The sequence below is a fragment of the Urocitellus parryii genome, chromosome 7 (genome assembly GCF_045843805.1).
Source record: "Urocitellus parryii isolate mUroPar1 chromosome 7, mUroPar1.hap1, whole genome shotgun sequence".
NCBI classification, from domain to species: Eukaryota; Metazoa; Chordata; class Mammalia; order Rodentia; family Sciuridae; genus Urocitellus; species Urocitellus parryii.
The window spans coordinates 178,724,865-178,739,119 of NC_135537.1; the positions used below are offsets into that span (position 1 = coordinate 178,724,865).

The 14,255-nt window shown below is 38.3% G+C and overlaps 1 protein-coding gene across 2 annotated transcripts in view; it reads right to left on the reverse strand.

Moving 5' to 3' along the window:
* Positions 1–14,255, reverse strand: part of Acox1 (acyl-CoA oxidase 1) — a 26,197-nt gene continuing 11,942 nt past the window's right edge. Inside the window, exons 3-14 of one of the 2 annotated variants that reach the window (XM_026404784.2) lie at positions 11,578–11,738; positions 9,492–9,599; positions 7,463–7,582; positions 7,207–7,322; positions 6,609–6,778; positions 4,907–5,069; positions 4,159–4,349; positions 3,745–3,924; positions 3,514–3,619; positions 3,255–3,398; positions 2,942–3,148; positions 1–2,411 (exon numbers count right to left, since the gene is read on the reverse strand). In XM_026404784.2, coding sequence (XP_026260569.1) covers positions 2,361–2,411; positions 2,942–3,148; positions 3,255–3,398; positions 3,514–3,619; positions 3,745–3,924; positions 4,159–4,349; positions 4,907–5,069; positions 6,609–6,778; positions 7,207–7,322; positions 7,463–7,582; positions 9,492–9,599; positions 11,578–11,738 — 1,717 coding nt within the window. In that variant the 3' untranslated portion in view covers positions 1–2,360. The remainder of the gene's footprint in view (positions 2,412–2,941; positions 3,149–3,254; positions 3,399–3,513; positions 3,620–3,744; positions 3,925–4,158; positions 4,350–4,906; positions 5,070–6,608; positions 6,779–7,206; positions 7,323–7,462; positions 7,583–9,491; positions 9,600–11,577; positions 11,739–14,255) is intronic. The other variant, XM_026404785.2, reaches the window with a different exon arrangement.

Genomic DNA, 14,255 nt, shown 5'->3' on the forward strand with positions numbered 1-14,255 from the left:
TTTTACTACATTTTTAATCTTTGATTACATTGCACAAAGTTCAAGACAAAAACATTCCAATATTAAGAAAAATACTAGTATCAAATGTCATATTTAGTTTTAAAATAAAACTCAAGATGCTGAATGAAGATTGGGCCCACAATCTCTGAAATCTGCTAAGATTGATCCCAGCTCTATGTAGCTGGATTAGGTGGGTCAGTTCAGACACCATAAAATGCTGCCTATAAATGTTCACCTGTGAATACAGCATTTTAACACTAATTCTGAAATTAACTCCTTTTTTGTGTTTGCTAGGAACTGAACCTAGGGCCTTGCACATGCTAAGCAAGTGCCTCCACTGAGCTATATCCCCAGCCCTTTTCATTTTATTATTTTAAAAAATATTTTTTAAAAACTTAGCAAGACAGGAACTTGCTAAGTTTCTTGGGCAAATGAACCTGCAATTCTCCTGCCTCAGCCTCCCCAGTAGCTGGGATTACAGGCATGCAACATGCCTGGCAATTCTACATTTAACAGGTTAATATGGAGTCATATAATTCATTTCTTAATTTTCCAGAATCTGAATTGTCAATATACAGCCAATGAGTGACAGTGCAACTCTTCAATCGTAACACAATTATCAGTTCTCAGAGAGAAAAAATTAAGGCAGTGTCAATAGACAGTATTTCTGTTGTAACCTAAAAGTCTCACTCATATTACCAGCTCCCGTGGGACAAATTTTATGTCAGGTTCATAGAAGGAAATTGTTTCCATTGAATTTATTATCAGAAACTGTCCTAGAAACTTTTTCATGAATAAGGGATCACAAAAAGCCTTTAAAAAAAAAAAAAAAAGGTTAAGTGAGTTGGCACAGTGCCCATGCCTATAATCCCAGTTACTTGGGAGGCTGAGGCAGGAGGTTTTAAGTGAGGCCAACCTCAGCAATTTAGCAAGATACTGCCTAAAAATAAAATAAAAATGAAAAGAGCTGGGAATGTAGCTCAGTGTAGACAGCCCCTGTGTTCAATACCCAGTATTGAAAAAAGAAAAGAAAAAAAAAAAATCAAGTGATATTTTTTAACATTGATTTTTAAAAAAATTTCATTAAAAGGTTAAACCTTTAAATACAGAATGATTGTGCAAATTAGATTTCAACTGGAAGAACAATTTAGCAACTCATAAAGCTCCTTGAAACATACAACAAAACCAGATAATAGGAAACAATCTATGGAATTTTCATTTACCCTTTAGTCGTTTCAATTATATTTTCTAAACAAAAATCAGAACACATGGTTTGTATCAAAGGGTTTTTCTGGGTATAAGTGGTGACCTAAGTGAAATTTTCATTTATTTTTCTAATGCCAAACACTTAGTAGCCTCCAAGTATTTTAATGGCTTATGCCTAGAAGACAGAACACAAAATCTGGATTGTCCCAGGAAATCTAGTTAATTTAGGTCACCAAAACTACAGCAGTGCCACAGCTGCATGCAGATTCTGCCTATATGTACTCTACTAAGGAATGTTTTCCTCCCTTCTTCAGTACCTCTTTCAGAGGAATGCAAGAGGGAGGGAGGGAGGGAGAAGATGAACACACTGACTGAGGCCCCAGCAATGCCCAAATGTCATATATAGAAATAACTTTGCTATCTATTCCTGTCCAAGAATCTGAAGACAAAAAAGAGTCATAGTCCTAGAATGATAGTTAGAAATCCCTACAGTGGTGATGAATTCTTAACTAGTAAGACAAAGAGGCCTCTTGGAAATGCTAATGTGGGTCAGAAGGGAGCAACACATCAGCAAAGGAAAGAAGCACACAGGAAATGTGCCAAGCACACATTTACTCACATTAGGTTTTCTATTATTCCTTTCCCCATCCCACTTCTTCAGTCCTACTTTTTAGCCAGTCCTAGTAGGAGCAATAGGTCATCTAGCAGGAAAGCTTGGAAGGATTTTGCCCCACTTAAAAAGTACTTTTGCTTAAACACACTTAAATAGCCCATGATTCCAGTGATTAGAAATTAAAATTCAAAAAATAATTAAGTACTTAGTAGATAAATTCTAATTATCAAAAGTCATGACCTAACGGGGATCAGCAGCATTACAAATGGAAGTCACACTGCCATTTCTTTAGTTTTTTCTGAATGCTTGAGAAGTCTCTTTCAGTGTTAATTGCACTTAGAACGCATCCTTTTTTCAATTTAATCTCTGAAATCTGTTCATTATTTTCTTCATTTATAAAAAGAGAAAAAGGGCCAATTTATCATTTGTTCTACAGCTATATGAATGTGATAAAGATTCTGCACAGATGTGTGCCTTGGGTAGGAGAAAGAGATGCACACAGCTGCTTTCTGGAGCCACCATAACTTGTCCTTCTCACACTTCAGAGCTTGGACTGCAGTGGCTTCAGGTGCTTGTGGTAAGATTCATGGACCTGTAGAGAAAGGAGAGGGCAGAAATACTGTTACAACCTTGCCATATTGCCATGTAAATAGCCTACTTTTAATGAGAAGTTATCTGGGCTTCATTTGGATTCAGATTCAAATTAGGAAGAAAAAAAAAAAAAAACTTGAGTCAAATTGAGCAGATATGGACTAGGAAGGCCAAGACAGAAGGATTGTAAGTTCTTGGCAATTTAGCAAGATTCTGTCTCAAAATAAAGTGTTCAATTAGTTATTAAATATTCAAGGGAAAAAAAATTCAAGGAAATTAAAACCCTGTTTATTGTGGGAGTAAACCACAATAAACTGAATCTGTTGCGCAAATAAAGTGGCCACAGTGCTTTTGGGCTTTCCAGAGGCCTTTTCTACCTCATACTGAAAAAAAGAACTTCAGTGGGCTGGGAGTGTGTCTCAGTGACCTAGTGCTTGCCTTGCTAGCATGCACGAGATCCTGGGTTCCATCTCTAGCCCTACAAAAAAATAAATGAAGAACTTCAGAAGGCAGAAAGAATGTGTTTCTTACCTCTGTTTGGTTCAGTGGGGATTTCTTGGCCCACTCAAACAAGTTTTCATACACATTCCCATCGTAACGGCCAAGAACAGAGCCCAGCGTCATATCCTTAAAATCAAATGCATCAACCAAAGCAACAGCATTGGGGCGAATTATAGTGAGCAACTCCATTATACGCTGATTCACTTGGGTAATCTGAGACCCTGTCATGATGTTCCCCTAAAGTAAACCAAAATAAATACATAAAAATATGTATGTGGACAGAGGTTTATATACAAAAAACTATAATAGATAATAATTATTTTTCTACTTAAAGAATTCTTACCTGAAGGAAATCCCCTGCCTTCTGACTTATTCCATACAGACAATACAAAAGGCATAGGTTCCTTAGAACAGCTTGGATGGATTTATCTTGAATTTTGAGGAGTTTTTCAGAAAAGAGCTTAACTACCACATAGTGGCAATGTGCCTAGGTAAAAAAGAAAACAGTGTGTGGGGACCTTGGGGAAGACCCCAATACACAGCAACCAGGACAATAAAGAAAAGTGGGGTGGGCATAGGGAGGGGAGAGAACTACTACTGACCTCACTTGCTCGAACAAGGTCAACAGAAGTTAGGTTCCATGCTACCTCCTTGCTTTTCCTGTGACTCATTTCATTTCGAAGATTTTTCGCAGCAATGTCCACTAGTCTATTAAGGAAATGAAGGAAAAGTGGAGAGCTGAGGAAATGATCCACAGTACTCATGCCTTCTCTAATCTACCCTGCCCAGAAGCCCCCACAGCTGGGTCTTTGAGCTTTCAAGGGTGAGCTCACCTGGCTGCACGAAGCTTGTATGCTTCTGTCAGGCTGTCTGGACTGTTGATATCCACCACAGTTGGCCAGACTGCCACCTGCTGTGGCTGGATGCGCTGACTGGGCAGGTCATTCAAGTAGGACACCATGCCACACACCAGCTCTCCTGAGTGCACATGGTCATAGCTTTTCATCAAGAACCTAAAATCACCAGTACATGTACTTTTAGTAACCCCACTCCTGAAACAGACTACACCACGTGACAGGTGTTTCAGACCTGCTAGACTGACCACAGATAAAAACAGTGAGTCAAGACAGGTGCCAAACTATGTCTTCTGCAAACAAATATACATGCACATGTGTGAGAAAGCATGGCAACAGGAACCCATGGAAAGGACTCAAATCAATAGGAGACATCGTGAATTCAGTTCTCACCTGGCTGTCTGTAGCATCATGACAGTGTTTTCTCCTTCGAAGGTACAGGCTGGGGTGAAAGTGACATAAATATTTGGAATACCACTGCTATGAGAATAGCCATGACCACCACAAGCCATCCGACACTCTTCAATAGCAGCGTTTGCCGTCCAGGTGGTGAAAGCTTTAAGCCCAGCAGTGAGGGCATGAAGCTGGGGGACAAGCACAGTCCGTAAGAACACCTATGGTGCTCAGTGTCTGTGTTCCAATGAGATAACACACACCTTTCTCTAACCCGTCAGTTGCTCTCCAAATTAAGTGAAGCAGCAGTCAACTGACCGGCCTGAATTAATAACACTCTCACACTCACTTCTGAACATTTGACTTAGCAAAAGTCACCCCTTTTCATGTTCCCTTGACTGACAAATGACCACTGTGGTTCAATACTTATGATACTTAAAAACAAAACCCAAAAAGTTAAAATCATCTTTGTATCTGACCCACTTTCAATCAGTTAAAGTACCAAGAATACGTCATTCTTTTCAGAAAACACCCTGTGTAGTTTCTTCTGAACATTTCCCAATAGGCAAATGTGAAACAGAGGCTAGGGATATAGCTCAGTTGGTAGAGTGCTTGCCTTGCATGTACAAGGCCCTGGGTTCAATCTTCAGCACCAAGAAACAAACAAACAAACAAACAAACACAGTTGTTTTAAAAAAAAAAATGTGAAACAGAAGGGCACCCACTAGTAATGAGACTCAACATGTACCTCAGGCAGCTCACTCAGATCTCCCTGGCCGATGCCCTCGTTAATCCGATGGTAGGTTTCCTTCATGTATGCGCCTACAAACTGGAAGGCATAGGCAGTGGCCAGAAGTGGAAAGAGTTTATACTGCTGGGTTTGAAAATCCAAAATCTGTGGTTCTGGTTCACTAAATTACATAGACAAAGAAAAAAAGTAATAAAAGCTTAGTCAGAAAATGCCATGTGCCAGGTTCTGGTCTAAGCACTCTTGAATCACTTATTTATCCTCATAAAGACCCGGCAAAATAGCTGTCATTATCTTCATTTTACACATAAGAAATAGGTTAAGAATCAGAAGTCACACAGCTAATGAGTGGCAGATCCTCAACTTAAATCTAGTTTCTTTGGTTCTGTAAGACCATGCCCTTAGCTTCTTTTCTGTACCACCACAGATGGACAAAATCTTATAGGTGCAAAAGTCCCATCCATCCTAGTCTTTCCAGTATGACTAAGGAAACCACGCTTCTTGGGCAACACACAAAACCAAAGCTAAATAACCTCATAAAAGGAACGGGATGCCAACAAGGTCCAGCATTCCATATGGTGAATCAGCTATTTTGACCACAATCTTGGAGAAGACCAAATACATAGAGATAAATATTCTGAAGTGTTAAGAATTAATAAAGGTCTGCTCTCTCTCTCTTTTTCTAATTTTCTTATATCTTTATTTTGTTATTTATTTTTATGTGGTGCTGAGGATCGAACCTAGGGCCTCACATGTGCAAGGCAAGCACTCTACCACTGTGCCACAACCCCAGCCCCAAGGTCTGCTCTTATTGGCCTTTTTTTTTTGTACTGAGGAACGAACTCAGGGGCAGTCGACCACTGAGCCACATCCCCAGCCCTTTTTAGTATTTTATTTAGAGACAGGGTCTCACTGAGTTGCTGAGGCTGGCTTTGAATTCATGATTCTCTTGCCTTAGCATCCTGAGCTGCTGAGATTATAGGCATGTGCCACCACGCCCAGCTCTCACTGGACTCTTTCTGCAGCCCTGGGGTTCAAACCCAGGGTCTCATACATGCTGGGCAAGTGCTCTACCACTGAGCTATACTCTCCAGCTTCAGTTTCTTTATTCTTAAGGGAATCAAGTTTAATGCTACTTCCATTATATACAACTTGTAACCATTATCAGTAATGGTTACATTACTTACTTTCATACTGATTTCAGTGTTTTGAACATATCCTTTATAATACTTCAAATAACATCATTTCTATTTACTTGGAAGGCTAAAAAATAATAAGGCGGTCTCAAGATATAGTTCAGTGGTAAAATCTGGCTTAAAACACTTGACACCTTGGGTCAGATACCCAGCCCTAAGGTGGGGGGCAGCAGTAAGATGGTTATTCTCATCTTTCCTCTCAAAACAAGGAAGTCTAGATACTAAGAAAAAGGCCTAGTACACTGCCACTCTGTATTTTTGTTGTTATTGTTTGTTTGTACTGGGGACTGAGTCCAAGGTCTCATGCAGGGTCTTACTAAGTTGCCCAGGCTGGCCTTAAACTTGCAATCCTCCTGCCTCAGCCTCCTGAGTAATTGCGAATATAGCTATGGGCCATTGTGCCCAGCCACCCTAGCTAATTTTTCACAGCTAATGAATCTTCTCTAGTCATATTTAATTCTGATATCTCAATATCAGTACTACACCATCTCAGATGCTATCCTCACCCTGGCTTGATTTCAGACTGATGCCTCACAGCGCTGTAGCGGATGGCAATGGTGCAGGCCTTGGACAGAGATCGAGCTGCTTCTCCCACAAGGAAGGACCTGACGAACACCATGGTCCCATAGGTCAGCTTGTCACTCAGAGGTTTCACATATGTGCCATCAGGTTTCACCTGGAAGAACAATATGGAACTGATGCTTCCTTCTGTGAGCCCAGTGGTAGTTTAATGGTTCTCCAAGTGACGTTCCTGGAACAACAGCATCAGCAATGACCAGGAAACTTGTCTGAAATAGTACACCTCAGTGCCTACACTGACTCACTAAACCAGAAATTCTGGGGGCAAGGCCTGCTTTTTAACCAGTCCTCCGGATCATTCTAAAGCATGTAAAAGTTTGAGAACCAGAGTTTAAAAACTAGGTTATGTTCTTCACCCCTGTCAACTGCTCCTGATTTCACTGCCACAATAAAAGAAGCATCAAAAATAAAAACATCATCACCTTATAAAAACATGTTATTCTAGCCCATGGTTACCAATGGTTATCAGTAGCCATTACACCCCCATGCTGGGCATCCTGGGCCCTGTTTTCTAGCTAAATATACCTGGGCATATTTCATCAGCATATTTTCTCTGGGAATACGATAGTTGTCCATCTTTAGGTAGCCATTGTCCATCTCTTCATAACCAAACTTGGGGCCAATGTCTCCAACAGTAATACCTACAGCAGATGACAGAAAGACATGAGATTCTTGAATCCCTAATGCAACTTCCTGCCTCCTGTTTAGTTGTGCCTTACCCTTTTTGCAAGGCAAGTGCTCAGTTTAATTTTCACCTTGACATCCAATGAACATTCCTTACCTGGCAAGGGCTTGTGGGTCCCAATTTCACGAATAGGTACGATGAAGGCATGTAATCCATAGCACTTCCCCTGAGTGAAGAGTTGGGCAAGAACTATAGCATGATTTGAAGTCTTCCCGACTGCAATATCAAAGAGAACAGGAGACAGTGAGCAGGCAGATGCTCTTATATTTTTAAAAGGTACAAACAGAAGAGTGGACAACAGTGTGTTAAATTAACATAAGCCAGAGCAAGTTGTCTAGACAGCCCCCATTTTTTAAAATATTTTTTAGTTGTTGATGGACCTTTATTTTATTTATTTGTATGTGCTGCTGAGGATCAAACTCAGTGCCTCACACATGCTAGGCAAGTACTCTACCACTGAGCCCCAGCCCCAGCCCTAGACAGCCTTTTTTAAGACAGTCTTCCAACTAGTTTTCAGAAAGAAGTCACTTAAGTTCAGTTATTAAAATTTATTAAATTTTGGCAAAGCAATTCTTCATTTAAAAACAGCTTTATGGGGACTAGGGATGTGGCTCAAGCGGTAGCGCACTCGCCTGGCATGCATGTGGCCTAGGTTCGATCCTCAGCACCACATATAAACAAAGATGTTGTGTCTGCCGAAAACTAAAAAATAAATATTAAAAAAAAATCCTCTCTCTCTTTAAAAAAAAACATAAATAAAAACAGCTTTATGGGGCTGGGGACATGGCTCAAGCGGTAGCACGCTCACCTGGCATGTGTAGGGCACTGGGTTTGATCCTCAGCACCACATAAAAATAAAATAAAGATGTTGTGTCCACCGAAAAAATAAATATTAAAAAATTCTCTCTCTAAAAAAAAATTTCTCACGTATTTACATAAAGAAAATTTTAGGATAACCATCATAATGTTAATTTAAATTACTTCTTTTCTGGGTTTGTAGCTCAGTGGTAGAGGGCTTGCTTAGCACACGTGAGATGCTGGGTTCAATCCTCAGTACCACATGATAAACTAAAGGGTATTGTGTCCATTTACAACTACAAATGTGAAATTAATTAATTAATTAATTCTAATTAAATAAAAGTTTCAGTTCCCTAGTTACCCTTATTTTAACTGCTCAAAAACCGTATGTGGTAGGTGGCTACCACACCAAGAAGCGGAGATTTAAAAAAAACCCTCCCACCACTGTACAATCTCCTGTGGGGCAGGACGGCCTCTGGCTAGCACTTCCAGAGATAATATTCATTCTTTTGCATTCTAGTTTTCTTCATATCAAAATATAATGTCATATAGCAAAAATAATGTGAATAATAAAATCCTTCAACCATTGATGCCATCTGACCTATACATCCCAAGACAATAATTTAGAATCAAAAATACTAAAAACAGCTAAGGAGCTGAAGCAGGAGGATCCCAAGTTTAAAGCCAACCTCAGCAACTTAGCAAGACCCTGTTTCAAAATTTAAAGAAATAAAAAGAACTGGGGATGTGGCTTCATGGTAAAGCATCCCTTGGTTAAACTTCCAGTACTTAGAAAAAAAAAAAAAAAAAAAAAATATATATATATATATATATATATATATGTATAATAAAAATTTTAAAAATACTCAACTGTTTGGTAAGATAATGTTAAGTTACTTTATTTATTTTTTAATATTTTTTTTAGTTGTAGCTGGACATTAGTTTCATGTTTTACGTAAAGATACGATATATATTTATTTATTTTTATGTGGTGCTGAGGATTGAACCCAGGGCCTCACATGAGCTAGGTGAGTACTCTACCGCTGAACTACAACCCCAGCCCAATATTAAGTTATTTTAAATGATGATGATGGAAAGTATGGTAATATGTGGGAACATTTGATGAAAAACTAAGAAAAATAGCATAATAGTCATTTCTGTGCTAAGATGTATAATATGTAACACGAAAGGAAGTTATGAATAGTTTAAAGACTTAAATTTTTTTTTCTGCATTTCAAAATGATATTCTCACGTAAGGTCTACATTGCACATATAATCTCATTACAAATCTTCAAAATATCCAATAAATGCTAAAAAATTCACTTACGCCCACCAGGCCACCACTTAATGGAGGTCACCGTAGGACTGTTGAGAATGAACTCTTGGGTTTTAGGGTCATACGTGGCAGTGGTTTCCAAGCCTCGAAGATGAGTTCCTATGGAAAAATTACATTTCCTTTGGATAAACATGTGTAAAAATAGTGGTGCAGGGTAAAACTTCCTGCCCAGTTCATAGCTCTAGTATCTCAGAGAAAAGCAAACCCTAACAACACTACATTTGTAGATGAGTACAAATGGTTGATAATTAATTTCCCATTCTATCAGACAGTTTTCCATAGGCTGAAAAGGTATATATCATGCATGTTCCATTTTTACATCTGATTTAGTTAATTTGTAACATTTCTTTAGACCAACCAAAAGAAAATGCAAAGGAAGCTTGGAACTGTATTTTCCTAAGATTGTAATGTATGATCCTACCAGGGAAGTTTACTGTCCTTTTAAACCCATCTCTGAGTTTCAATTGTGCAAATTTCCACGATGTGTACTGTGTTTACCACACCATTTCAACATCCTGGAGCTACTTATGACTGAAAATGAGATAATAAGTGACAGGAACAGACTTTAGCTAAAGTTTTTTTAAAATTTTTTTGTAAATTGATAATTTATTTCAGAATGAGTGCTAGGATGGAAAATAAGAACTTAAAAAGGTATATTCATTGAAGAAAAAGGCCTTAAAGAGAGACTTTTAAAATCCTAGCTGGGCCACAAGTACGACAGGGGAAGGGTTCTTAGTTTCATGTTTTACTAAAGATACGATGGGAACTTGTGTTTTAAAGTCTAATACAAATATGCTAAAATTGTGGACTGGGGATATAGCTTAGTTGATAGAGTGCTTGCCTCACATGCACAAGACCCTGGGTTCGATCCCCAGCACCACAAAAAAAAAAAAAAAAAAAAAAAAAAGCTAAAATTATTTGAAAAGAACCATAGAAAAATGTCCCTGGTGACACTCTAATTAAACTCTACTAAGCAAATACTGAGGACCTTCTACCAAACTACTTGGATAATGCCAGATCTCACTGAATGCTTAAACTATAAAATATTTCAAAATTTTCAAGATGAGTAACAGAAATGGCTAGTTTACGAGCAATTCAGTCTTCCCCTGCAGGGGAGTCAAGAACCCAGGCACTTATATTCCTTTCACCAAAGAAACTTTAACAGAAAAAAACAAAAATATACTAAACAGAACAGATAAAGACAAAATGTTTTCAAATGCACAAGGAACTGAATTACTTTGCTATGCCTCTTATAAAATCCTGTAAACTACTATTCAGCACTGAGTAGTAAAAGGCAACTCTACAGAATTAAGGAATTAAGAGGCAATACAGTAGGTTTTCTGAAATCTCAGAGCAGAAAAAAAGTAGGAAGAACTAAATAAATGGCAAAAGAGACACCAATTCAGAACAAATAAGAGGAACAGCTACTACCTTCAGCCCCATTTAGGTTCATGAAGCAGGGCAGATGAGGGTGGAAAATAAAGAAAGGTGCTATATACCAAGTCTGAAGCCAACAGCCTGAAAGTACGGCTTATCTTTTAATTTTTCTGGTCAAGCCACCTTCAGAACTTTTCTGGATTTACTAAATCAAAATATAAATAACTTCAAGGCATAAAATGTTGCAAATTTTCATTATACTAAGATACTCATTTCCCTCATGCAAGCCAAAGAACATACATACAATTAAATATGTACTTCTGGGATCTGCAAAGGTGCATTAGGGTATCAGCAGTAATCAGACAGTAACAAAGAAAATACATGGGTTCAAATTCTATGTGTAGATTCTATACAACATGAATGAACTTGAAAAATCATTTAGTAAATAAGGCTTAATTTGTCATTCTTGACCTTTTGAATGGGAACCATAAAAAATTAATCAGAAAATCACTATGATAACATCACTTTAATTTCCATGACCAAATCATTACCTATGTCCAAACCTGGACTCTGCAGAAGGAGCTCTTTTAAATAGCTCGTAGTTGGCTGATGTGCCATTCCTAACAGGAGATGGGCACTCCATACCTGCCCAGCTGGCAGGAGCCCACCCCACCCAGAAGGTAGACTGAACACACTGTACCATGACCCATCTCTGTCTGGGCATAAGTGCCAGTGATCTCCAAATTCCAGGCAGGCATGAAGAAACGCTCCTGCTGTTCCGCAGTGGCCTGGTGAAGCAAGGTGGGTAGGAACATGCCCAAGTGAAGATCCAAAGGCTCAGGTCGCCCTCGGTGCACAAAGCTTCGGAGAAACACCAAGGACGGGCATTTGAAAGAAGCATCATCAGGTGTGAAAGAACCATCAATTTGAACAGATAGAGTGAGGAAAGGAGGGGGAAAAAAAAAAAAAAAAACCTTGTGTAAGTATGAATTAGTCATGTGCACTTCACAAGGATGGGAGCACTGCTGCTTTCTGTATTACTTCACAACTCACAGGCAATCACCACCTTTCTTAAGTTGGCAAGGAGTCTAGTAGGGACAGCTGCCAATCCCCAAGTCCATGCAGCACAAAGCCACATGTACAAGGTACCACTCCAGTCCAGCAATTAAATCTAAGTTAACAAAAAATTTGAAAAGGTTGTATGGAATGGAGAATTTAAGTAGAATGAGACTACTCTGATGGAAGAGAAACAGGAGAAAACTGCAATTCCCTCAGAGTAACAATATGATTCCTCCCCACTCAAGTTTTTCCTAGATGCAATTTTAATAATGCTTCTAGGTTGGGATATTTTGGCCCACCTGAAATACAAATTAATACAAAAATTGACAGTGCTCTTCATCCCAATAATTTCAATAATCAAAAAGACATGCAATTTCTAGTGCAGACTACAATAATCACAAATTATAGAGCCATGCATAACAAGCGTTCCATTATGATTATTCAGGAATTATCACCAATGATTATAAACATCTTGGTTTTAGTCTTAAATCACTTCTGTGGTCATTTTGTTCCACTTAAAAGTTTGTGTCTCAGATTTCTTTCTAAGAATAGGAACAGTTCTATATGCCTCTGTGTGCTTCAAGTCACTAGCATTCTGTTTCATCTCCAGCTCCCAATTAATCAACTATATATTGTAGCTATTATTCTACTTAATTATCTTAGAAATGAGCTTACACAATGTTTCAGGTTTTAAATTTCTCAGTTTGTTCTAAGGTAAGTAGGAAAATAATGAGGTCCCATTGCTCAGACAAAGCCTGATCAATGACTTGCAATCAAGTAGATGGGCTTTTAGCTAACCAACCACATAAAAATCAAAGAATGTGTGGCACACACCAATAAATATCCCAGAGACTTGGGAGGGTGAGGCAGGAGGACTGTAAGTTTGAGGCAAGCCTCAGCAACTTAGGTGAGACTCTGTCTCAAAAAATAAAAAAAGCCTGGATATAGCTCAGTGCTAAAGCATCCCTGGGTTCAATCCCCAGTATGGGAGAAGGGCTATAAGTTGGGTGAGGGGAAAATCAATTGAATTCTTATCTATTAGGATCATTCATATGAAACCCAAAAAAAGAGAAAAATATTTTGTATAAAAGTAACGAAATATTGAAATTTTATTAAGCAACTTAGCTCCTTCCACTGGCACTGAAACCTGGGAGCAGCCTTTCAGTATTGTCATGGGAGGCTATTTTGTGTTACTAGAAATCAGTGATTCTTGGTGAAGGCAAGGCCACAAGGGAGCCCTCATCAGACTCAAGGGGTGCACCTGTGTGGTGTGCTATGGAGTAACACTGAGCACTGAGGGCCACCATGGAAGGCATCGGGTACAACTACTACAATCAGAAACTGAAGAACACTTTTGGTTAAAAAATGTTTCTCATTAAAATATGATTCAGAAGTAGATAAAATTTAGAAATGCTACAAGGAGAAAGTGATGGTTTTTTTGACTCAAACCAAGTGTTTGTTGTAAAAAGTTGATTTGGTATGATGATTACATATTTCTCTTAACTAATTTATCATAAAATTAAAAAACACCAGCTGAGGTTGGTGGTGCACTGCTGTAATCCCAGCTATTTAAGAAGCTAAAGCAGGAGAATAACAAGTCCAAGGCCAGTGTGGGCAACTTATAGCGAGACACTGTCTCAAAACAAAATTTTAAAAGAGTTGAAAGGGAGTATAGCTCAGTGGTACAGTGCTCATGCATGAGGCCTGGATTCAATCTCCAATAATACAAGAAATGAGAAAACAAAAAACAACAAAGTACCAAGATTATACTGAGAGAAGCACTAGAGTCAGTTCTTTTTACACCGTACACCAAACAGCCTTTCCAGGTCTCTCCTACAAGCTACCAGGATGGAAACCAATACTAAGAGGAAAATAGCTTAATACACGAAAAAATAAAAATAAAAATAAAAATAGCATCTCTATGGATAGCATGATTATAATTCTGAAATCAACAAAATACAGCAAATAATCAACTGAGAAAATCTTTAAGGCTACAAACAGAGTGGAAAAAAAATCTACTGAATTCTTATTCATTAGGTTCATTCATATGGAAATGAATGAAAAGAGAAAGACAATTTATAAAAAATAACAAAATACAGGTTGTGGCTCAGCAGTAGAGTGCCTGGCATGTATGAGGCACTGGGTTCGATCCTCAGCACTCCCATAAAAATAAATAAATAATTAAATAAAATGAAGCTAGTGTGTCCAACTACAACTAATAAAAAAATTTTTTTTAAATAACAAAATATGGAAAATTTGTTAAGCAACTTAACTCAGGATAATAAGATTTATATTTAAGAAAAAAACAATACTTGCCAG